General features: G+C 48.1%; 1 protein-coding gene across 10 annotated transcripts in view; it reads right to left on the bottom strand.

Annotated features, from left to right (window-relative positions):
* The window catches only part of Synj2 (synaptojanin 2), a 97,692-nt gene that overhangs the window by 48,946 nt on the left and 23,891 nt on the right, over nt 1–24,855 (bottom strand). For 9 of the 10 annotated variants that reach the window (XM_029471528.1, XM_029471525.1, XM_029471526.1 and 6 more), the window contains exons 2-4: nt 15,107–15,193; nt 7,362–7,632; nt 3,545–3,770 (exon numbers count right to left, since the gene is read on the bottom strand). In XM_029471528.1, the coding sequence (XP_029327388.1) occupies nt 3,545–3,770; nt 7,362–7,632; nt 15,107–15,193 (584 nt within the window). Of the gene's footprint in view, nt 1–3,544; nt 3,771–7,361; nt 7,633–15,106; nt 15,429–24,855 lie in introns of those variants that run through there. The other variant, XM_029471533.1, reaches the window with a different exon arrangement.

Below are 24,855 nucleotides of genomic sequence, written 5' to 3'. Positions count from 1 at the left end.
CAAAAAAAAAAAAAAAAAAGAAGAAGCACAAGAGGCAACAACCACATGCATCGACATGTATGCACACACCACATAAGTGTAAGTACACACTCAAGTGTATAACACACATAACAAACACTCAATACACATACAATACATACATAAATATTCAAGCATCAGATAAGCACATGTTGTATGGACTTAAACATACAACATATATAACATATACATGCACACGCCATACAGATGCATGAACACAAAATGTGTGTACATATGTATAGACATGTACACACATATGTACACACACACACACACACATACACACACTGTACAATACCTGCATGCCAGAGGCGGAAAGTATCCTATGCTACTTCAGACTGGAACCCCACTTGGGCATGGCAAAACTATGGTCTTGAGAATTAGAGAACTAATTAGAATTAGTGTAGGCACCCACGGACTACCAGGCTCACAAGTGGATTCTGTCTATGAAACCCAATAGCTTGCTTTTCAGTTGTCATTAGCAGTTTCAACTAAACATGTTCAACCAAGAACTGCTCTGGGTTTATACAGCCCTCGTGCCCAGTTATATGTCTGGTTGAAAATAGTCATGTGGGATTAAGTTATACCCTCTCAGCTACCTGTTATTCTGGTGGACAGCAGATGGGAGTGTCTGCCCATTAATAGTGATTGCTTCGGGGAGCAAGGTCAGTGACAAGTTTATAGAAACTGCCATGTGGCCCAGAGGAGGAAAAGGGAATTTTAAAAAATACAAATTGGGAAGGCCACAAAGGTTTATGGGAGCCAAGAAATCCCTCTTGCAACCCCAAGCAATCAGAAAGCAGAACGCTTCTATAGCTTGTCCCTCTTAAAAGCACACTGAAATTTAACCCCGTCATCAAGTGGTGTTAGCAACTGCCTTCATTAAGTTAATGGATTATTGGTCTATTTTAGGAATGAGTTTTCAAATAGAAGCCATTTTGGCCAGGCTTCTTACGTGCTGCTTGGCACTTAGCCATATGGAGCTCTGAATCTCAGGATTGGTCAACAAGGCCAGCACCAGATGTGGGCCCTTGACTCTAGACCAGAATGATAAGCCCAACATGAATCTCTTTTCTTTATAACATACCCAGGATGTGGTACTGTGTGACAGCAACAGGAAACAGGCTGAGGCTAGCTGTACAGCCCTGAGAGTGTGGGTAGGCTGTTCTGATCTCTAAGGCCTACTTGGGTGGGCTGCCCCAAAGTGGAGATCTGGGAGATGGGGGGGTAGGGTTCTTGATCTTGAGCAGTAACAAGTAGCGTGGGGTAACAGAACATACGAGTCACCAGGTACTGCATGATGTAACCAGAGCAAAAGCCCCAGCCTGAGGCAGTGCTGGCAGTGTTAGTGAGACAAACAGATAGCACAGGGACACTTCCCTGCAGTCAAAGCACCACCCCTTCTGATGGCTTTATGCAATTACACCCTAATGTCCCTTCCAGAAACAGAAAGTTTGTAAAGTCCTAACCTCCTGCATTTCCAGTTGTGACCTTGTTTAGATAGAGAACCTCTGTTCTTATAATTGGATAAGTGAGCCCACCCTGGAGGAAGCTGAGTGAGCCCTTTGATCCAGTATGACAGGGACTGGATGATGGCCTGTGAGCCACACAGGAACTACAGAAGCTGGGAGACACAAGGGCAGATCCTCCCAGAGGGATTTTTTCAAGAGATTATGGAAGGGCCTTTGACCTTGGTCTTAAATGGCCAGCCTCCAGAACGGGAAGAACAAACGCCTGTTGTTTGAACCACCCAGTGTGTGGCGCTTTATTACAGCAGTCCCAGGAAACCCACACAAAGTCCTCTGAAATGGTCTATCTGATAGGACAGGGCAGTTGTTACCCTAAAGACCTATTTTGTAAGGTATGGTAAAAGACCATAGTGTTTCCAAACTGGTCAAAACCTAAACATTTGGGAACTACCACCACCAGGACCAAATAAATGGTCCTCTTCCCTCAGACTGGGCTCAGGATTCCTTCTTGACCCAAAGATGATCTCTGGAATCTGGTTCTGGTACCAAGTTCAGGCTTTGTAGGAGCCATGCAATATCAACATTGCTTTCTACCTATGGTATCTTGACCTGCTCATGACTGGCAAAACAAAAACACCAGAACTCTGTCCCAGATCAGAACATACTGAGGGTGAGGGATAGTGATACCAGATAAAGGTGTGGAGGTAAGAAGGTGGACATGGCCTTGGAAGTCTTTGTCACCATGAAGACACGAGCAAGAAAAGTGAAAATGGCTTTCATGCTGGGAGTAAGCATTCTCTCCTTTTTCAACCAATAGTTATTTAATAGCATTGTCAACATCAGGAGGACAAGCAACTCTCCCCTGAGATAGTAATTTTACCCACGGATCTTTTGCAGGCTCCTGCTCCAACTTCCCTCTAACTCCCATGGGGAGCCTCCATCTTTGCACCTCTGAGAGGAGACAGTGCTCCTGCAAACTGGCCCCCCACACGGGTTTGAGCCATTGTTGAATGAGCATGCAGAGGTTCTCATTTGCTGGGGGGAGATGTGCACATGTGTGCTGAATTCAACTGGTGCCCTGGAAGGGTGCCTCTTACAGCCACACTGTGTGTGTCAAGCTGCGCCTGCAGGAACACACAGGGTGCCTGCTGCTCAGAGAGGACCTGTGCCCCCCTCCCTATAGCTTTCCTTCCTTGCAGCTGATCCCAGGTGCTATTCTGCAAGGTGGCACTACCCTTCAGGGAGCAAGTCAGAGCAAAAAAACAACAGATGCGAGACAGCATCTTTCAGGAGGTTAGGACTTTAACATCCAGGATGAGAGCAGAAGCCAGAAAAGAACCTAGGGAGGTATTATCTCCATAGGGGCTAACAGCAACTGCTGTCACACATGATCACGTCCCCAAGCCCTAACATCCTTCCAGAATGAAGCTTTAGCTGATGTAGTTTTTTTAAAAATAATTTTCTTCTCCCATTATTCTATTGAATTCTTTATTCGTCCTAAGAAGATTTTCAGCCCCTATTGGCTTGTCAGCTGCTCCTGGAGGTGGCACTCTTTACAACTATGGTGTCCTTTCTTGAATCCTTTTGATTAAAATACATTAGAAGGGCTAGGGAGATGGCTCAGTTGATAAAGGGCTTTTCATATAAGCCTGAAGACTCGAGTTGAATCCTGAGGTCCTACGTAAAAGCCAGCCTATTAAAAGGCACGAGCTTGTAATCCTGTAGAGGCAAGAGTATCTCGAGGGCTTGAGAGACAGCCAATCTTGTCAAGTTGGTGAGCTCTACCCCAGTTAGAGCTCCTCAGGCTTTCAAATGCATCCATGCACACATATACACATAAGTACTGTCTTTTCAGAATGAGTCATGAAACAAGACAGATCATACAAGCCAGAGGCAAGTTCCAAACTGTCCTCTTAATTTTGCACATACAGGAAGAAGTCACAGTAAAAAACCTCACACAAATCAAAGCCTTTGGTACTCATGGTAGAAAACATGCATTTGTAAGATACATTGATACTCTGAGTCACTCAGTGTCAGGGACAGGCCTGGGTACTTACCTGCTCTGTCTCCACAAAGTTGGACACGTGGCCATCATCGTTCACACCACGGGTGAGGAAGCGAGCACCTGCGCGTTCACAGCTGATGCGAGAGATGAGACAGGCCTTGGCCTGCTTGTGGGAGGCATATACTGTGCGGATGGTCACCACCCCACAGATGACTTTCAGCAACCAGTCATGACAGCTCACCTGGTGCTGCCGCAGAGGCACATGCAATAGCTGGTTCCTGCAAAATAGCAGGTGACACCTTTGGGTCACCCTACCAGGCTCTACAAATGCTGTACCTAGAGCCAAGTACTAAGGAACTTTCCCTAGGCCCAGTGTTCCACTAGGCTGTTACATGCAATTCCATCTCAATGGAAACATTCTATCTTGCGAGTGGAGGGTGGGGGGAAGCTCATAAAGACTCAGAAAGTTCTGAAGGGAGGCTCTTTAAAACTCAGAAAGTTTTCAACAGACACTCCGTAAGATTCCAGGAGTAAACAATTCACAAATCTCAGGAAGTCCCTGAAACTTAACAGATCCCACCTTAAGGTTATATAACCAGCAAGGACAGCTAAGGAAAGGAGACTCTGACCTGTGACCTGCAGTATTGCAGGGAGCTACAAGGCTCTAGCATTCCTAAGTTCTCACCCATGGTGGAGCAGCTTCTATAGTGCAGCTGCCTTTGAGTTGTTCATGCCTCTCTAAGTAAACTCTAACCTACACTCCTGTAAACCACCCAAAAAAGCTCGGTGGTTCATCCACTTGTACTCCGGACGTGTCATTATTTCTGGTTGTTGTTTTGTCTCCCAGGAAGAATTATCACTCAACAGAGGCAAACACTCACTGCTCTTCCAGTGGGCCCTGCAGTTGGGACATACAGATTCAAAAAGTCCTGTGCTTCAGAGACTCTCTAAGTCAGGGCCAATAGTCCTTTCCTTACAGATGACAGCAAGGGCCCGAGGGAACAAAGCTGGAAAGGAAGCCTTAGTTAGACCTGTGTTTGCCATACTTTTTTTTAAGAATAAAAAATTAACCATTGGGTCTGGAGACCCTGCTCAGTAGTTCACAGGCACACGCATAATTAAAAATAAATCTTTAAAAAATGATCATGTTTTAGCTTGGTGGTGCTGCATACACCTTTAATGCCAGCATTCAGGAGGTAGAAGCAGGCAGATCTCTGAGTGAGAGCCCAGCCTGGTCTACAGAGTGAATTCTAGGTCAACCAGAACTACACCAAGAAACCCTGTCTCAAAAAAACATAAGTAAACAAACAATCCTACTTATGTTTCAATTAAGTAATAATAATAGGCAAGAATAAATTATGTAAAAATTGTATTAAATATGTATACGCTCATATAACTGCACATATGCCTATACATACAGTGAATGAGTATAAAGAAAGCATTATAAAAAATCAAAATTAAGTGAAAAGGGATTAGATGAAAATAAAATTGATAGAAGCTCCAGTAATCATTTCCTCTCCACACCCTGCAGATTATTCTGGGCTTTGGAGTCCGTGCCACATGCAAAAAGCACCATTCCTAAAACGCTGGCACGGGCTGGTTTAACCATCCCTGCAGCGGCCCCATGTGAAGGGGTCATTATTATCAGAAATCGCATTTATAAAACTGAGACACAAAGAAGTAAGATGCCTGCCCAGGACCACAGGACTGGCAAGTGTGGTGTGCAGTTCTAAAGTTTGAATCTAAGCTTTATTTCTTGATGGATTCGTTGACTGACTGTAGGGCTTTCTTCATGCTAGGTGAGTCCTCCATCACTACCATACTCCGGCCTCAGCCCTCCTAGATGAAAGCCCCCCCTACAGTTAGTTGCACAGGACCATGCTGCCCTCCCATCCCCCACCCACCAGCCTCCCCCATACTCAGGAGGCTCCAACAGGGCCAGTCTACAGCTGGTCACCAGGGAATTTTCTCTTACAAGATCTGGAATGAATCTAGGTCACAATGGCCTATTTGTTTAAAAAAGAAGCTGATTCCTGCCCTTGAGCTCAGATCCCTGGGGATGTAGCAAGGGGAAGATCTAGTCTTCTCAAAGCCCTTGCCCTCAGTCAAGAATGTGCCCACCGCCACCCATGGCCACCCCACCATCCCCACTCAGCCATGGGAGCCCCGCACATCCACTGGGTACTGTGCAGCTGCTCCCTGTGAAACTGGCTGGGAAGGAAGACCTCACAGACAGGCTGCTTCAGTGCCGCTCTCTGAACTTCAGACAATAACCTCCTTTAGTAACATACATTAAATGCTCTGCTGGTCATGCCACTATGCCATTGGGGCCATGGGAGGAGCCTCTGCCGACCAGACAGCTCTGATCGATTTACTTAAGGTACTCCGGGAAGGGCAATTCAGATCCAGGAAAAAGAGATTCAAATCTATAAGGGATAACAGCTTTGTGCTTCCTGCCAGGCTCCCAGAACACGAAGTGACAGCCACTGAGGAAGGATGACCCTGAATCTGTCCTCTTTCTCACCAGCTACATCCTCCGTGGACCCCCTCTGCCTCCTGCCATGGCTTCCAGACCTCAGCACAGTACAATGGGTTGGGTAATCTGGCTGTGGCCACACTGCCTGTTGACTCAGAGGTGGTCCGTTTCATGGGTCTCAAACAGGGACCCTTGGGTGGGTACCTACCCGCCTGGCGCATTCCATAGATAACTTCCTCTTCCCAAATCCAAACCTAGTCTAGTATCCATTTCACAAGGGATATAATGGGCCCTCCCCTCCTCCAAGCCCTCTCTGCTCCTGCTCCACCTCTTTCTCTTCCTGACCGTGAGTTACCTCCCATCTTCTGCAGTCAATGGGAGAGCAGTTATAAACGAGCTGGTGTGGCAGGGCTTACTGCTTCCACAGAATGCCACACCCTCTCTTGTGTTCACAAGCATCCCCCTTTCAAGTTGCTTCTGAACCCTGCCTAAGACCTTCCTAGCCTGGCGCCACAGCTTCAGGAGGTTGTGTGACAAAGCTAAGACACATGCTGGTCCCCAGAGAATAATCAGATATTGCAGAAAGTCCAGCAAGCACCAGGCATCTTCAGCTAACTGTTGGTCTGCAGCCCACCTGGGCAGTTGGTTAGAAATGCAGGAGTCTCAGAGCCTGTGCCCACCTGCTCTATTAGAGCATGCATCGCAACAGGGATTTCAGTGTCCAAAACCTAACTACATAAACTGAAGAGGACCCAGGAGAATGTTAAGGCAGGGGCTAGGGATGAATGTAATGAGGGTTTATGTATCAACAGAAGTGATAAATTTAGAACAGGGAGCTGAAGCCCTACAGAAAGGACCCTTATCCTACCACGGGAACCTTTACTGGTTCCTGCAGACAATTGCAGCTAGGCAGGTACCAAGGAAGGGCAGAAACAAGCCTCCATGTCTGTGTGTGTGTGTGTGTGTGTGTGTGTCTGTGTCTGTGTCTGCCTGGGAAACTGATGTGGCTCCACAGGGAACTTCTTGGACCAAAGCCTTAAAAGACAGGCGTTGCTGGGATACAGCAGCAGGATCCCCATCACATTGATTCTGCCTGTATCTTTCATGCCCAGAGAGTCCGAGGGAGAGCATCACTCTAGGGGCCTGAGCAGGTGAAGCCCCAACACTCTACTCAGGGAACAGTTTCTTTTCTAGACCTGCCTGGGACCACATGAATACATTCCTAGAGCTAAGCCCACAGGGTGGGGATGCTGGGTTAAATGTCTTCCCTCACTTTACAGAATGCAAGTGTGGTTCTCAATGCCATGCCACAGCTGACCCAGAACCCTGAGCAAGATGCAAGGCAACAGCTCAGGTGTTGCCCAGAATCTGCCCTCTGTGACCCCAGTCTTACCAGAAGAAAGAGGTCCCCCATTCAGAGCCGTCATCACCCTGTTTCTGAGCCCTGATGGTCAGATCGAAGCAGGCGCCATCATTGGGCCATGCGAAATAGAACACCCCTGAGCTCAGGATTTTCTTTAAGGCGAGCAGGCGGTCCTCTTCCTTGGCCTCTTCCTGCAGGGGGTACAACTCAGTGGCAGTGATTTTGTAGATCTCTGCATCTGGAATTCTGCCCACTGACATGCAGCCTGTCACCAACACCAGAAAGCTCAAGGGGACGCCACCTAGAAGGGACATCAGACAGAAAAGATGAAGAATTATGGAACCTGAGCAGACTGCATCCCAGAATTACACCCGACCCTAACGGGAGGGCCTTTTAAAATTAATTAATTAATTAATTTACATTCCATATTTTATTCCCTCCCTAATCCACCCTCCAACTGTTCCACATCCTGTACCTGCTCCCTTATCCCCTGTCTCCATGTAGATATCCCCACCCTCTGTCCTGACCTCTACACTCCCTGGGGCCTCCAGTCCCTTGAGGGTTAGGTGCATCAACCCTGAATGAACACAGATCCAGCAGACCTCTGCTATATGTGTGTTGGGGGCCTCATATCAGCTGGTGTATGCTGTGTTTGGTGTTTGAGAGATGTCAGGGGTCCAGAATAATTGAGACTGCTGGTCCTCTTACAGGATCGCCCTTCTCCTCAGCTTCTTTCAGCCTTCCCTAATTCAACCAATTCTATTGGTTTAGTGCAAATATCTGCATATGACTCATTCAAGGGAGAGCCTTCCTAACTCCTGCCCCCTAGGCCTAGGGTAGTCTGCTCAACTACCCAGCCTGTACCCCAAGCAGGAGCACCAGAGCCACACCCGTCTTCCTCAGCCCAGAAAAATAGGCTGTGCTCTAATAGACCCTAAGGTGGTTCTGATGTGAAGGCTTTGCTACCCCTCCCCCAACCCCCCAGCTCTCTCCTTTCCTAGTTCACCTCTCAGCCTCAACTCCATCCTGACAGGATGAAAGGAAAAGCTAAGGGTTCCAGCCATCTACCTTCTAGACTGCCAGCACAAGCCTTTTAGCCTTCTTCCCTTCCTGACCACAATCCTCTTCCAAATACGTGCCCTCCATCCTCCTTGGCTCCCTCCACACCCACCCCTCACCTGGGCTCCCTCAGAGCTATAGCAGGCACAGCCTTCTCAAACACGGCTGATATCAGACATCCCTGCTCAGATCCCTCTGTGGCTCCGTCTGAGCCCCAGGACAGAAGTGAAGGCTCTTTCTACTGGGTGCCATACCCCATATTGTATCCCCACCCCATATGAGGACTGCTCCCAGGCAGCTGCTCTCCAGGGCTGTGTTCTGCTGCTCCTCAATGTCCCACACATTTTTTTGTTTGTTTGTTTGTTTTTGGAGACAGGGTTTCTCTGTATAGCCCTGGCTGTCCTGGAACTCACTTTGTACCAGGCTGGCCTCAAACTCAGAAATCCACCTGCCTCTGCCTCCCGTGTGCTGGGATTAAAGGTCTGTGCCACCACGCCCGGCTGTCCCACACATTCTTACACCCGCTCTAGTTTTATGGGAGATGTCCTCCCACTTGGATAAAGATTCCGCTACCATCTGCCCAACATAGGGCTCCTTCCAACTGACTTCCCAGCCTCGGCTCTCTTTTCTGGCAGGGTGGAAGGAAGAGCTTTGGGTCCTTCTACATTCTAGGATACAGTGAGTTCTCCTTCCCTCACTGGGTAAATGAGTTCTCCTTCCCCCTGCTCAGGTCCATGGGCAGCACCTCCTCCAAAAAGCTGGTCCTGTTCTTCCAGGATGCAGTATCCAAAGCTTCCCAGCATCCCCTGGGATGGGTGTGGATCTATCAGGATCTTCTCCTCACCCTGCTGAGGCCTAAGGGATATGTCCCAGCAAGGTTTATTCCAAATGGCCAATGGCCTCTCACTGGCCAAAGTGATGTTTTCTGCCATGCTTCTGTCTCCTGGCATTTATTTTCCTATAAATAGGTAAGGGCAGTAGGGGATGGGCAATCTGACTCTAATTGGCAGCTGTTGGACTCTTTTTTTTGTTGCTTTGAGCAAAAAGATTTAAACAGCTGGTGGATTATCCTTGTGCTATCGCCAGCTGTTTTGAAGACTTCACAGATACCTTTAAAAAGTTAAATAAAAAAAAAAACCTCACCAAATTCCAACACTACTGTGGATGCTAAGAAATGCTTGCTGAAAGGAGCCCGATATAGCTGTCTCCTGAAAGGCTCTGCCAAAGCCTTACAAATATAGAGTTGGATGCTCGCAGCCAACCGCTACCATCCAACCACTGCACTTAGTGTGGCGTCCCCAATGGAGGAGTTAGAGAAAGGACTGAAGGAGCTGAAGGGGTTTGCAAACCCTTAGGAAAAACAACAATATCAACCAACCATACCCCCCCAGAGCTCCCAGGGACTAAGCCATCAACCAAGAAGTACACATGGCTCCAGCTGCATATGTAGCAGAGGATGGCCTTGTCAGCCATCAATGGCAGGAGAGGTTCTTGGTCCTATGAAGGCTCGATAGATGCCCCAGTCTAGGTGGGTGGGTGAAGGAACACCCTCATAGAAGCAGAGGGAGGGGAGATGGGAAAGGGAGTTTCCAGGAGCAGGGGGGGGGGTGTTTCCCAGTAAGGGGATAACACTTGAAATGTAAATAAATTTTTTTAAAAACAGAGTGTTTTTTTTTTAATGCTACAATAACCCCCTCACCCCCAGGTTCTAGCCCTATCACAGCACATCCATGCCCTGAGATCTCCATGGATCTCCCTCTTATACGATGCTGAAGTTAGCAGCCAGTCTCATAACCTGGTTCCGATTTATCGCTGCAGTTATCTGTAGTGTCAGACTGCAAAACGCGTAAACAGTTTGAAGGAAACAAAACATTTCGGTAAGCAACCCTTTAACATAAAATGTGAAGCCATTTTATAACAAGATGCTAAATATTAATTGATGGAAGGACAGTAGACTGCACCATTTCTAATTATAATGAAGGTTTAGTGTATGTGTGTATGTGTGTGTGTGTGTGTGTGTGTGTGTGTGTGTGTGTGTGTGTATCCTCAGATGCCAGAGGTGTCAGATCCCCTGAAATCAGAATTACAGCCAGTTGTAAGCCATCCAATGTGGGTTCTGGAAACGGAACTTGGATCCCCTAGAAGAGCAGGATGCACTTTTAATCATTGAGCTAGCTCTCTGGTCTCTCTGGTCTCCATTTTTAGGGATGTAAACACAGTACAATACTGCCTGTGTTGATAAATAAATAGCTGGGAATAGAAAGTTTAATTTTAGAACTGTCACTCAATTCTTCAAGATCCAGAGTTGGAGCTAGAAAGGAATTTAAGTGATTTATCAGCAAAATTACTATTAATGCACAGAGACGATATCCAATTAAGTTCTTCAGTTTGGTGAACTTAAAAACTAAGTTGGTGACTTAGAAACAAGTTGTACTGAGCCACTGACATGGCTGGCTTCAATAATACTGACAGCAAGGCTTTGAGGTATGCCGTTGTTTGGCACCCTGGAGTTAGTTCATCACCCCCAGAGTGGGGACAGCATGGTCATATTCTGGGTGAGAAAAGTGACTTACAAAACGAAGAAGGGTGACTGGAGGTGAGACCTGGGGTAGTCACATTCCTAAACCCAACCGCTACTGCAAAGAGCTGAGATCTGGGAGTGGTCTTCATAGGAGCCCACAAGTCTGTGCACATCTGTGGCCACAGAAGAGCATGAAGCTCTGGAATCCATGCTGGGCCATAGTGTCTCCTGGAAGGCCTCATCTAGTCCTGTTCACCAGTGAGCCTGACTGGTCCCACCACCCTGGTTCCCTCCTGCCCAGCCCTGTTCATTGGCCCTTAGTTTTATTCCATATGGTGTAGATTTTAAGGAAAGGTATAACGTTGAGCCCAGCAGTAAGCTGGTGGAGGTCTCTGACTCCTGCTCACCTCTCAGTTTGGTCTGGGCTAGCAACGCCACAGAGGTACACATCGTGGGTCAAAGCAAGATCAGAGGGATGCACCTGCCTCAGACCTGTGAGGCCTCTCCTGAGGCTTACCTTGACTGTAGAACCTGGGCTTTTCTTCCAAGAAGAGCAATTCTCTAATACCAAGAAGCAAAGAGAAGTCATCTAGGTTCAGTGAGATCTCAGGAGTGGTCAATGTAGGCTAAATCCAGGGGTCTGAAGCCAGTGGGGATCTTACAGCAAGGTTAAAGCTCAATCTTAGCTGGGGCTATGGATTCTATGTTCCTCCCATGGCTTGTTGGGGGACTCAGGCAAGTTCCTTACCTTCTCTGGCCCTCCCAGTGGAAGCCACCGGGGACTTAGTAGAGTTCGAATCTTTCCCTGCTAATAGGCTCAGATCTAAATGCGGTGTGCCCCTGTACTGTGGTCTTTAGTTCCTCTTCCCTTCTGTGTGCATAGCACAGAAGCAGAACACACAGTACTGCACTATGGCCAGGCCCTCAGCCCCTGAGAGTCCGTGTGTGCAGTGCCATCCAACACCACGGGGGAACCGGAAACGAGCCTTGGCTAGCATATTTACCCAGAAGAAATTGGCAGACACTATATATCAGAGTCCCTACTCCCATAGCTGGATGCCAAGTATTTGCCAACACACTCCTGGGTATGAGTATTAAAATAAATTAGTCAAAGACTGACAATGGCCAGTCCATTTTAAGACTTGCTACAGAACGTGGAATGCCCTGCATCTCAGAAGGCTAGTGACTCAGACAGCCCTCCCCAGACAAATCTCCTTCTCAAGTGACCTCTGCCCGTATAGTGACTATTTGAGGAAACAGCCACTGAAGCCACCAGCCTGGCCTTTGTCTTCTCAAAGCCCCATTTACACTCCAGCTGTGGCAGAGACAGGGGACGGGAACAGCAGAGTTTCTTAGGATGCCGCGGAGGGGTATGAGGACAGTGTCAGGATGGCCACCGTGCCCAGGGCACACCCTATCACATGACCAGCCTCCGTGAGTATGAGGAGCTCCCACAGATTTCACAGCTACCATGTTCACTCCTTCATGCAGAACTCTGAAGGTTGTATGGGGGAGCCGGGGACCTGGCAAGCCTGGCACACAGGCTGTGTGCACTGTAAAAGTCCAGGAGGCACAGTTCATTCCAGACTGGGGGTTGAGTCTTCCCTTGGAGGGAACAGGAAGGTCTGGAGAGTTCAGGTCAAGGAGGAACTGAGCCCCTGGTCCCACTGGGGTGGGCTCTTTTTGCCTGCTGTATTCAGGACTATGCCTTGTATTGTGTATAAGCAGTCAGCTCTTAGCAAATCATGGGCTCCTGCCCCTTCCTGCGGCAGGAGCTGAGGCTGGGCTTTCCTGGAGCCTATTATGTTTTCTAACACAAATGCCTGTTCTTCTTTGAAAGGACTGAACTTTAACTCTGAATTGAAAGCCCAAGGGGAAAGCAACAGAAGCCACACCCCATAGGGAACCTCCCAAAACACTCAAGGATGAAAAGCACAGAGGGAGATACAGAGCTACAGGTCCAGGAGACAGGGTGGGGGTCACAGAGGGAGATAGCTCGGAGTTACAGGTCCAGGAGATAGGGTGGGGGTCACAGAGGGAGACAGCTCAGAGCTACAGGTCCAGGAGACAGGGTGGGGGTGGGGGGGGTAAGCAATGTGGGGTTGAACCAGCACTTCCTGAACATATCGGAAGAGGATGGGTTGGAAAGACTTGGCTTTAATGGCCAACCCACCCGCATTTCAGACAGCACCTCGCTTTTCAGAACATGCTGACAAGAGCCCAGGCAGTCCTAACATACTCAAAACCGAACTTCCTCCCCAGGGTCAGAGAGCCTTAAAGGCAGCTCTGTAGGGGACTCTTGGAGTCAGCTTTGGGACGCCACTCCCTGTTCTATTGTGGACCCCACAGATAACTCAGCTCACTCAGACTCTCTGGGTCATTTCTCCTCCTACACGAAACAAGCCCAGTATCCGACCTCAGCTCACAGCTCAGGAAAATCCCGTCCTGTGAGATACTGAAGGTATCAACTATCACTTTTCCTGTTGTAGGACACCAACCCCCTAACAACAAGATGCCCGTGATAGCTGTGATGCCGCAGGGCACATGTGTAAGATCCAGGTCCCACCTGAAAACAACCTGAAGTAGTGTCAGTCACCATGGTTCTGGGGATCCAAGTTCCTACCACGGATAAATCCATCATCTACTTGCCTTTCAAAAACAATTGACAACTGTGCCTTTAAGATCCGACTTTGAGCCATGCCAAGTGCTAGGGTGTTACACTAGAGGAAAGGGGACTACCAAGGGGTGGGACAGCTTCCAGGCCTTCCCTTCCAAGTGCAAGCAGGATGTCAATCAAGCCTCCCTCCTTGGGGAACAGAGAAACAGAAAGCCTCAAACCACCACAGGTGGTGCGGAGTCACCACTCTGAGTAAGCTGCTCTCCTCACAGCCCTCACAGAGGAAGATCAGGGCTCCCTGGGTCGATTACCTCAGAGAGATTCCACAGAGGGAAAGCCCAGCCCACACCCTTATCTGATCACATCCCCACGAAAAGGGCAAACCATGTGCAGGCGGCTGGGTTGGTTTATTCTGCATCCCAGCTGACCTCTTCCCCGTAAGTTTGGAGAATCTCTGAGCCTGTTTCCTTTCTCCTTTTCTTGTAAACAGGGAGTCAGTGGTTACCACATGGGCTAGTGCTAAAGATGGAACATGTTAACCCGTGTCTAGTCTTTTTGGCACAACATCCGCACCGAGTAAGTCCATTCTGTCATGTGAATACCAAATGTTTTTCCTAAACATTTCCGATTTGGAAATGAGGGCTGTAATCATCGTATCTAGTAGGGAAAAAACCATGTCGCCACAGAAATGGCCCAGGAAAGTATTGGCAAGCGTATCAAGGCTGTTTGGCCAGCCCTGAAACCTTGTCCAAACAGAGGCTCTGGGCTGCACAGAAGTTTTACCTGCCCAGTTCAGGAAAAGCCCCCAAGGCCTGAAGTTGGAAATTTCCCAGCCGTTCCTTCCCATCAGGAATGTGACCTGTGCCCTGGCCTTGGCTGGAAAGGCCAGTGGACTCCACAACCTGGCCTTTCATGATAGGTGGGACTGACCTAAAGCAGGCTCTCCTCACTGGGAGGAAGCAGAAGGTGGCTGCAGAGCTCTTGCAGAGGTGGCCGCCACTGGCTCAGGGCAAGCAGAGCTGCCTACTTCTTCCTGTGTGTTCCCTCCTGTCGTCAGACCCATTTGGATACAGTTCCCTTCTCTCTCTCACTCCCACACAGAGTGTCACAGCTTTTCTCTCTCTCCTGGCCACCAACCCCCAGGCCCGCCCTTCCTCTCTGATACACCTGGGATGTCCAGTGATGCTGCTTCAGGTAATGGTTTAAGCCCTGGTCCAGGTCTACCTACCGGGCAAACCTAAGACGGTGGCAGATGCCTGAAAACCACACACGTCACCATAGAAGAAGCCCCGACCACCTCGGAAAAACTTAGGTTGGGAAAGCAGCAACACAGGTAAACTTCCTGGCACCCAAGGCTGAAAGTCATGCCCTTCTCTGCCCAGACTGGCAACTATCAAGTTCCTGCCCACACCCTCTCCTCCCCATAGAGAAACAGGCTGAAAAATACAGAGCGACATCTTCAGAAATGAAAGTGGCTAACACAGACTAGACTATCTAGCTGGATGGGCTGCCCAGGCTAACACCAGGGACTGCCCACAGTGGGCGTGGAGGCCAGACTGCCGAGCCATGGTTACTCACCGGATTGTAACCTCAGCTCCCCGAGGCAGCCATAGGCATCCGTCAGCTTGCTATACAGTCCTTTAATGACTTCCTTCTCTTCCGGAGCTGGGGGGGAAAACACATCAGAGAGACATCAGCAAACGAGTGGCTCCGTTCATGTTCATGCTGGTTCATTCACACTGTGCTTGCCAATCTGGCTCACACCCACGCGAAAAAGGAAACGCAGACAATAGCTCGGCCCACAGACACCATGTGTCTGGGTTTTAGGATCCAAGAATCACAGCGATGCAAGGATTTAGACCTTCCCACGGAACGCTGGTTCTCTGGAAATGCTGGAAGCTTCCTGGGTACGGAGTGGGGGTGGGGTAGCTGGAGAAGGTGCAGGGAGCCCTAGCGGTGCTGAGGCACTTTGGGTCTGGCCTGTTACATCACTCTTCCTTGCATGCACACACTGGAACAGGGTGAGGTCTCATAACCCACAAGCGAGGATTTTCTTCCTAGGTGTCAGCCACAGGAGCACCTATCTGGGAGATCCTCAGGACACTTTTACTAGGGGCCATCAGAGCACAGGGGTTGAGTGACTCAGGGTGGAGACAAATGGGCACCCCTGCAAGCTGCGGACCTTACTTACTGGTTGACTAGCAACAATGTTACTGCCTAAGCAAAGGCCCAGCCTGGCTTAGTGCTGAGCAAGAGGGAAGGAAGGTGCATCGGAAAGCTTGCTGGGATGCCGTAGGCAGCACCTGGGCTTCTCTCATAATCTTTCTTTCTTTTTTCTTTTTCTTTTTTTTTTTTTTTCTTTTTTTTGGTTTTTCAAGACAGGGTTTCTCTGTAGCCCTGGCTGTCCTGGAACTCACTTTGTAGACCACTGCACTGAAAACAAAATGCAAACCCTAATCCTAGTGACAACACTACACTAGGGGAAAAAAAAAAGAGCTCACAAATAGGCCAGGTGTATAGGCTAACTGTACACCTGGTGAGCAGGTGAACGCAGAGAGGTAGAGAGCAGATTCCTGGTTGGCGGGGGCTGAGAGTGGATGAAGGAGCGAGCCTTAATAGGGTCTCTTTTAATGGGGGCCAAAATACTTTAAAATTAGATTGTGATGATGGTTAAGACAACCCTGTAAATACTAAAATGCTTAAAAGAAACATGGAACTATATAATTTCTGAGATCAATTATGTGGAATGTGAATTACATGTCCATAAAGCTGGTATAAAAATCAACAGCAAACTAAGATGACAGAGAACACCAATTTTACTGGATTCTAGGTATTAAAGTATTGAAAAAAATTGTAGGTTTCTTTTTTATTGTGTATGTCTTGTATGTATGTATGTATATGTGTGTGTGTGTGTGTTGCCAGAGGAGGTCAGAGAGAACACTGGATCCCCTGGAACTGAAGTTATGGATGGTTGTGAGCCACCATGTGGGTGCTGGGAACTGCTGGGAACTGCTGGGAACTGCTAGGAACTGTCACTATAAGAGCAGCATGTGCTCTTAACTGCTCACCCGTCTCTCCAGCCCATGGTTAGCAAAATATTCTAGGGTCTTCTGTGCTTGCCTTACAGGTACAAGGCCCTGGGTTTGAGCCCCAGCATCACACACACACACACACACACACGTATGTATGTATGTTATAATGTAGCAATATATAAGTCTTACCGACAGTATATTTTTTAAAAACTTATTTTATATTTACTTGTATGCGTAGGGGCTACATGCCACAGGACATATGTAGAAATCATAGGATAATTTACAAGAGTGTTTCTCTCCATCCTTCAAGTAGGTCCTGGGGATTGAACTCTGGTAGTCAGGTTTAGAGCCGGTGCCTTTACCTGCTGAGCCGTCCCATCGGCCCTATTAGCACACATGGTCTTAAATAACAAAATCTGAACTGGGAGTGGAGACCCACATCTGAAACCCTAGCGCCCAGGGGCTGTGGCAAGCTGGGCCTCAGGGCCAGGTGCCCAAGATCAGCCTGTCTCAAAAAAAGAAAGCCAAAAATAACAGTGATAAGATTGCCAAGTAAGCAAAACCCAGCAGGGGGCCTACTAGCCGCTTAATTTTAAATAAGGGGGACACGTGCTGTTCAAGACTTCCTGTGAGGTAGAAGTGATTGTCACTTCTCTCAGTGACAGATGCAGGCGGGGAACAAACTGGTCTAGTTGTTAGGGCAATGCTGGCTGTTGGTTACAAAGGATGAAAATAAAGATGGCGTTTTCTTGTCCAAGAGCTCCAGGCCTCCCCTGAGAGGCAGAGGTGGGGGCTGGCTGAATCTGTGTCTGCATCATGGCCGAGGTGGGGAGAGAAATGACTACTGTGTGTCCTCCCAGCGGTCAGAAGTCTCCAGAAAGAACGGAGATCCCAGAATGAAGCATGGGAGGGTGGGAGAGTGGGGGTTGGAAAGGGGGGAGGTGGGGGGAGGGGTGGGTCTGTACACCAGCCTGAGTACAGACAAGCTTCGGACAATCTGACCATCATGGCTTCATGTCCTTTGAAGAAGTCATCCAGTCGGCCACAAGTTCTGAGCCTAGCTTTAGTTGACGCATCCTGACGCCACAGTTCAAAAGATCCAGAACAGACTGGACTTTCTATCCCTCTCAACTGTTCCTCTAATGAACGCATCCATCCATGAGACTCCATGTCCTTACAGGTTAGAAACAGAGGACCCGTTCCCATCCCAGAGCCACCTGCCCACTGTGCTTTCTCTAGTGGCCCTGAGAGGCAGTGGGAAGCCACCAGTTCCCTTGGCAGAATCTGTGATCCCTACCAGATAAGACAAAAGGGTTCCAGGGCTATTGGTTGGTGGGATATACATCTGGAGCTGTCAGTGAGGTCAGAGACAGACCCTGCATCTCTGCAGGCAGGATAGAGAGGCAGGGGGCCACTTCAAAATGAAGGCTGGCTGTCAACATGGCTAAAACACCAATAATATCCTTAGCTGTATCAGATGTGGGGAGACTCAGTCCAAAACTTCCAATAGCCCGAGATCTCCCCTGAGGCATCCTCTCCGACAAAGCCAGATCCTTGACTAAGCCTGAGGAGAGGTAAGTTTGAAGCAAAGTTTATTAGGTGAGGCTAAGGGAGAACACAGGCCTTAATACAGCATTAGAGAGAGAATTTCTCAGGGAAAAGACAGAACACACTCCACCAAGACAGAGGCCAGGGCTTCTCAGGACGGACAGTTACATTTAGGTGTCTTCATGAAAGCTAGATACATGATTTCTGTTGCTTGTGAGTCATATTACAAGTCAGACTGTAATTTATAGCCAGGTTTGAAGATTACACAAAGTGTAAACTGTAAGTAAAGCTTAAAAATTAAGAATCAAAATACAAGCCAGATTACTAATTTCTCATCTTAAAGAATTAGCTTATGTGAGATAGCTCAGCAGTTAGGGGCACATACCACCAAGCCCAATGATCTGAGTTCGATCCCTGGTCCCCATATGGTAGAAGGAGCAAAATAATTCCAGGAAGTTGATCTCACATACACACACACACACACACGTACACACATGCAGAGTCATGTATATATGTATACACACGTACAAAATAACATAATAAAACGTCTTTACAAGGAATTATCTTTGTAAATTAAAATGTAACATGGTGTTTATGCGGTGGATTATTTAGATTTAGGGAGGAGAGTAGCACGCTTCTGAACTACAGCTGTGCTATCTCATGAAAGTATTCCTAAGAATACTTTAAGTGCTAAAGCTACCCCAGTCAAACTGGTCATATAGCCATAAATGCCTAAAGTAAACTGGTGTCTGGACCAGCCATAAATTCCTATACAATGTGTCCCTGACCTCAAGTTTATGAGAACTGCCTGTCCAACTAACTGCTATCTCTCCCCTTCTATAAACACTTGCCTGTTGCAGATGTCCCCAGCTGCCTTTCTACACACATCACATTGTGGGTTTTGCTTTTAAAACTCAAACAGATTGGAGGCTGTAGCTGCTTTGCCTAGGATAGCCCTGCTTGTGCTAAGTAAAGGTGCCGTCTACCTTGACTTATTCAGGCCTCTCGGTGATTTCCCCTTCAGGTTCCCCACAACAAAACTCAAAGCTACAGATAGGCTGGGCCTACTAAGTACAGTCTGCTGCTTTAACATCCTTATTGGCGGTGTCTGCTAAAAAATTAACACCATGTCTTGGGGGTTTCTCAGATACACTGAAGTTCTCAGTCAGGACTTCTGTGTCCCTTTATTTTCCCTCCCTCATATCCAGTTCATTATCTGTGGCTGTGCCCTTTAGGACACCAGGATGGCTACAGTCAGAAATGCTAAACCATTTCTCCAGTCCCCCAAGGGCCATGACATATGAAATGGTCCTTGTGTGAAATCGAGGGTCAGCCAGATGACTCAGTGGTTAAAGGCAATTGCCACCAAACCTGACGATGTGAGTTCAAGCCCTGTAAACTACATGGTAGAAGAAGAGAACCTGTCTACAGGCTGTCCTCTGACTTCCACATGGAATCCCCCACACAGATACACAAAGTTAACACTACTTAAGCTGGATACATGGCTTGGCAGTTAAGAACACTGTTGCTCTTCCCAAGGACATAGGTCCTATTCCCCCGCACCCACATGGCACCTTACAACTGCCTGTAACTCTTGTTCGTGAGGACCCAATGGCTCTTCTACCATCCTTGCATGTGGCGCATACACACACACACACACACACACACACACACACACACAAAACACCCATACACATAAGAAATATGTAAAAATAGGTGTAAAATAACAATGTGAAATCGCCTACAAAGTGTACCTACAGCGGTCTTCATAAGGCCCCTTGCTCTCAGTATCAGACAAGAAGACATTTGCTGGGAAGATGTGCAATGGCTGATCAAAACGTGCCAGTGACTCTGCCCTGTGCATCAGTGACCTCAAAAGAGACGCACTGACCTCAGAGCTACAACACACTCAGAGAGCTGGGCCGATCTGTGCGTGTGCACTGTGCAAACAATGAAGAGCCATTGAGCCTGGTGCCAGAGCTTGGCAAAGCCCAGAAGGGTCCTGGTGGAAAAACAGCCAGTCAGCTACTGTGTGGCATTTATTACCATCATGGCTCCCAGCCTGGGCTGGCAGGGGATGTCCCTGGCAGCCACAGTGACTTCAAGGGATAGCTGTGGGAAGCTATACAATAGCTGAAATTGTATGTAAATTGTATGTGAATATTTATGAGTAGGAGCCACAGTTTTCAACAGACTCTCAAGGAGGTCTCACAACGAAACCTTTGATCTCACAAAGGTTAAGAATCAGCTCAATGAATTAATCTCTTGACTGGGCATTTATTTTTAGGGATTGAACAAAATAGCCTCAGTTGTATATAAGGAAATTGTAGGCCCCCCCTGACAAGACAATCATGGATCCTACAGCTAAGTAGACTCTGCTGGCATTGGGGGGGGGGTGTCTTCTTGCAGCAAGTAAGGTATTTGTAAAATTAGGGTCTCAGCCTAGGAAACCAGAGGCACACCACCCTTTACATCACCTGACTCAACCCTGGCAGTCAGGCAAAGTGGCATCACACGGTTTTAGCAAGAGTGAAGGTATCCTGGAGAGAAATATGCCCTTCCCTTCTGCTGCCAGACTACTGAAGTCATGCTCCCCAAGGAATTGGAACGTCCCCAGGTGTGATGGTTTGAAAGAAAACAGCCCCATAGGGAGTGGCACTGTTAGGAGGTGTGGTCTTGGTGGAGGAAGTGTGTCGCTGGAGGTGAGCTTTGAGGTAGGTCTCAAGCCAGGCTTAGTGGCTCACAGTCTTAGCCTGCTGCCTGCAGATCAAGATGTAGAATTCTCTCTGCTCCTTCTCCAGCACCGTGTCTGCCTGTGTGCTGCCATGCTTCCCGCCACGATGATGATAGACTAAACTTTTGATCTGCAAGCCCGCCCCAATTCAATTAAATGGTTTTCTTTATAAGAATCGCTTGTAGTATGATGCCTCTTCACAGCAACAGAAACCCTAAGACATCAGGAATCTCAAGCTGTGGAAGGAGGGGAAGGAGAAAGCCTGTGTCAGCCAGAGGAGGAATTTACCTCTCAGGAAGAAATTATCTCACAGTTTTGAAAACCGACAGGATAGGTCAGGACACCATTTATGATGGCTTGGAAATGCGCTTGTACTGGCTGGTTTTGTGTCAACTTGACACAAGCTGGAGTTATCACAGAGAAAGGAGCTTCCGTTGAGAAAATGCCTCCATGAGATCCAGCTGTAAGGCATTTCCTCAATTAGTGATCAAGGGGGAGAGGCCCCTTGTGGGTGGTGCCATCTCTGGGCTGGTAGTCTTGGTTCTATAAGAAAGCAAGCTGAGCAAGCCAGGGGAAGCAAGCCAGTAAGGAACATCCCTCCATGGCCTCTGCATCAGCTCCTGCTCCCTGACCTGCTTGAGTTCCAGTCCTGACTTCCTTGGGTGATGAACAGCAGTGTGGAAGAGTAAAATGGATAAACCCTTTCCTCCCCAACTTGCATCTTGGTCATGATGTTTGTGCAGGAATAGAAAGCCTGACTAAGACAGTGGGACCACACCCTGACCAGGACTGCATAGTTATACAAACCTCTTACCCTCTGTTGAAATGTGAGGCTCATGGACTTGAGAGTCACTGCACCTCTTTGTTTTCTTCCCAATCTGACTTTATTGAGTCTATCTCCTGTTAGGTCTCACAGGCAATCCATATATCCAGAAATGAGCTCACACTGGGCTATAGGAGGATTTCTGGTGATTAGATAAAAGCCACCATCCCCCAGGAACTTGTGAAATGGAACTTCTGTCCCCACAAAAGGAGGTGCCCTTGCCTTTGGCAGAAAGGACCTGTGGCTACCTGTGGTGCCTGCTCATGCTGGCCTTCAGGCCTTCAGGATTCTCTCTCTCTCTCTCTCTCTCTCTCTCTCTCTCTCTCTCTCTCTCTCTCTCTCCTCTAGGAAATTTTAGATGCCACTGGGTATGTTCTATCTCTTATTGACAATGAAAACCTTCCCCCGATAACAGAAAGGCCATGTTGGCAGTTTCTTTATTGTACCTCCTGCCTGGATATTGGTAATATTTAAAAAAAAATTATGCTGTTCTACTCTAATTTAAAAAAAAAAGTCTCTGGAGTTGGGTTATGGCCTGCTCTCTGCAGACCCAATCATGCTTGTTTAAAAAGTTTTCTCCAGGACTGAGAGATGGCTCAGCAGTTAAGAACACTAACCGCTCTTCCAGAGGTCCTGAATTGAAATCCCAGCAACCACATGGTGGTTCACAACCGCCTGTAATGGGATCCGATGCCCTCTTCTGGTGTGTTTGATGACAGCGACAGTGTACTCATATACATTAAATGAATAAATAAATCGTTTTTTAAAAAAAGTTTTCTCCAAAGTCTCTGTCCTGGGTCAAATGGGCCACCTGACTTTGTGATGGGGGCGGGGGAGCAAAATAGGACACCCAGAGAAGGCTGCCTGTGCTTAGACACAGCTGAGCAAATTATTCCCACAGGGATTACTGCTGCTTATCTCACCGTCCCCTGCTTGGTGGTGTTCACTGTCTCTACAAATGACAGATGTTTAACTCTGAGCACATCCCACTTCTCACTATGGCTCATCTCTGGTCTCTGTGATTGCTGCAAAGAGGAGAGGTGGCCTAGTTTATCAGGAAGACCAGAACCCAGACTTGGATCTTTATTCCCATCCATCCTTTATGCCCTCCAATACAGCTCTATCACGTGACCGTAGTAGTGGCTTAAAATGACTTTGCAAAGCTGAAGATCTGCGTCCCACAGTGGGAGTCACTACAAAAATGAAGGCTCTGCAGGATGCCTCCTCCTGGAGGCTTGTGGAGGCAGTCTTGGGGCTTTTCTTAGCTCTCAGCTCCTCCCTGTCTTGAGCCCAGCAGCAGCACCAGCAGCGCCAGGACCAACTTCTGCCATTGTCTTCCCAGATCACTCTTTTCTCCTCCCCTGGTTCTTTCCTCCATTTTTCAAGAGCTACCTTGACACTGGCACACCCCACATCAAGGTCCTGGTCTGATCTGATCAGCCCTACAGAGTCACTTTCCTACAACAACTCCCAATAAGGTATAAGCTATCTCACATGTACTTACTTAGGGTTAGCATGTGGTCCCCAGCTACCTCAGTTCTCAGGGTCAGAATCTGGGCCCTGGCAGCCCTAATGACCTAGGCTCACTCACCTGTCCTCAACTGGTCAATTCAAGAAATAAGGAATAGTAAAAACAATTTATTCAATGTGGCCACCACTGGAAAGACAAACAAAGATGTCTAGTGGTCCCTCAAATTCATCTTAGGGACCCCACTCGAGGTATAAGTGTAAGCAGAGAGCAAGAGGGTTTGCATAGCTGAGTAGTCAAGGTATAGTCCCACCAATCAGTGACCTACCATTGTCTCAGTGCAGGTCTATCCTGCCAGATGGTCTGACATCTTGTCAGAACTGTATGAGATTCTCTGAGAGACAAGCTCCACAGGTTGGCAACAGGCTTCAACTTTTTCCTTCGTCCAACATGGCAGTTCTGGAGGCATTCCAGTTTCTTGGGCTATTGTTTCCATAACAAGGTAGTGAAAGGGTAGGTGCAGCCTCTTTAGAATACTTTCACTTCAGACAGCAACAGTTACACCTTTCTGACTCTGCCATACATTCAGGAAATGTGTACGGGGAGGTTGGGGCTGGTGGGGGGGGGGGGCATCCTTTACCCAGAAAGCTCACTGGTAAAGAGTGGGGATTGTCACACACCTAAGAACTCTCCAGGAAAGGTCTGACCCTTGCTCTGAGGCTGTGGTACCCAGCCTCATCAGAAGTGGGGGCCGGGCCTGTGGTACCCAGCCTCATCAGAAATGGGGACCGGGCCTGCTGTACACAGCCCTGGCTGTGGCCATTATCCTCTAGGTTCTCGGTGTAGCCAAGGCCAGGACTAGGGAGTAGACAGAACAGATCCCCTCTGAGAATGCAGTGAAACAGTCCTGACATCAACAAGGACTTCGGCGCCATTGACAAAGCCTTCAAGTCACACAGACCCCAAGTGTCATCCGGCTCACACTTGGCTCACCATAAAACACAGAGGCCTTTGTGCATTCATTCAGCTCTGTAAACAAACCTGGGCAGGCTGAGCAAATGACAGGAAACTGTTAGACAAAAGTGACAGGGTCCAGTCCACACTTGAGGGAGTGGGAAGGTGACCCCGGAGAAGCTGTGGAAGCCGAACTGACCTGTGGCCCTGGGGGATCAGCATGTGATGGGGTGGGAAGGTGAGTTAAACAAACACAACCCGAAACAGCCTTTTGCAAATATTTATTAAACTAACAAAATCCAACAGGCTGGCTGCCTTGTCTTCCTACTCTATTCCTGTGAATTATTGACTCCGTCATCAAACCTGCTTTATCACCAACTTACTACTGTGAAGACTCGAACAGGGTCTGACCTCTCTGGATAAGACCATTATGTATGAAGCACTGACCTCCCATCACAGAGCAAACAAACTGGAGGCTTGCAACAACAAACCCTGCTCCCAGTGAAGGGGACAACCCTAAGTCAAGGGCAGTGCAGGGTCTTGCAGGGGGTCCCATCTCTTTTAGCTCCCAGCACCTGGTACTAGCAGTCTTGGATGTTTCTTGACTTGTAGCTTCAGTCACTCTCTGCCTCACAGGACTGTGTTCTACTTACACATTCCTGTCTTAACATGTCCATCACATGACTTCAGCAGTTCCATTGGATGAGGGGCTTAACCCACACCTATGTAACCTACCCTATGTCCATGTCATCTACCCTATGTCCATGT

Source organism: Mus caroli, chromosome 17, assembly GCF_900094665.2.
Source record: "Mus caroli chromosome 17, CAROLI_EIJ_v1.1, whole genome shotgun sequence".
Taxonomy (NCBI): Eukaryota; Metazoa; Chordata; class Mammalia; order Rodentia; family Muridae; genus Mus; species Mus caroli.
Note: the sequence above shows the minus strand (reverse complement) of the source record. Positions and strands in the feature narration are given on the sequence as shown.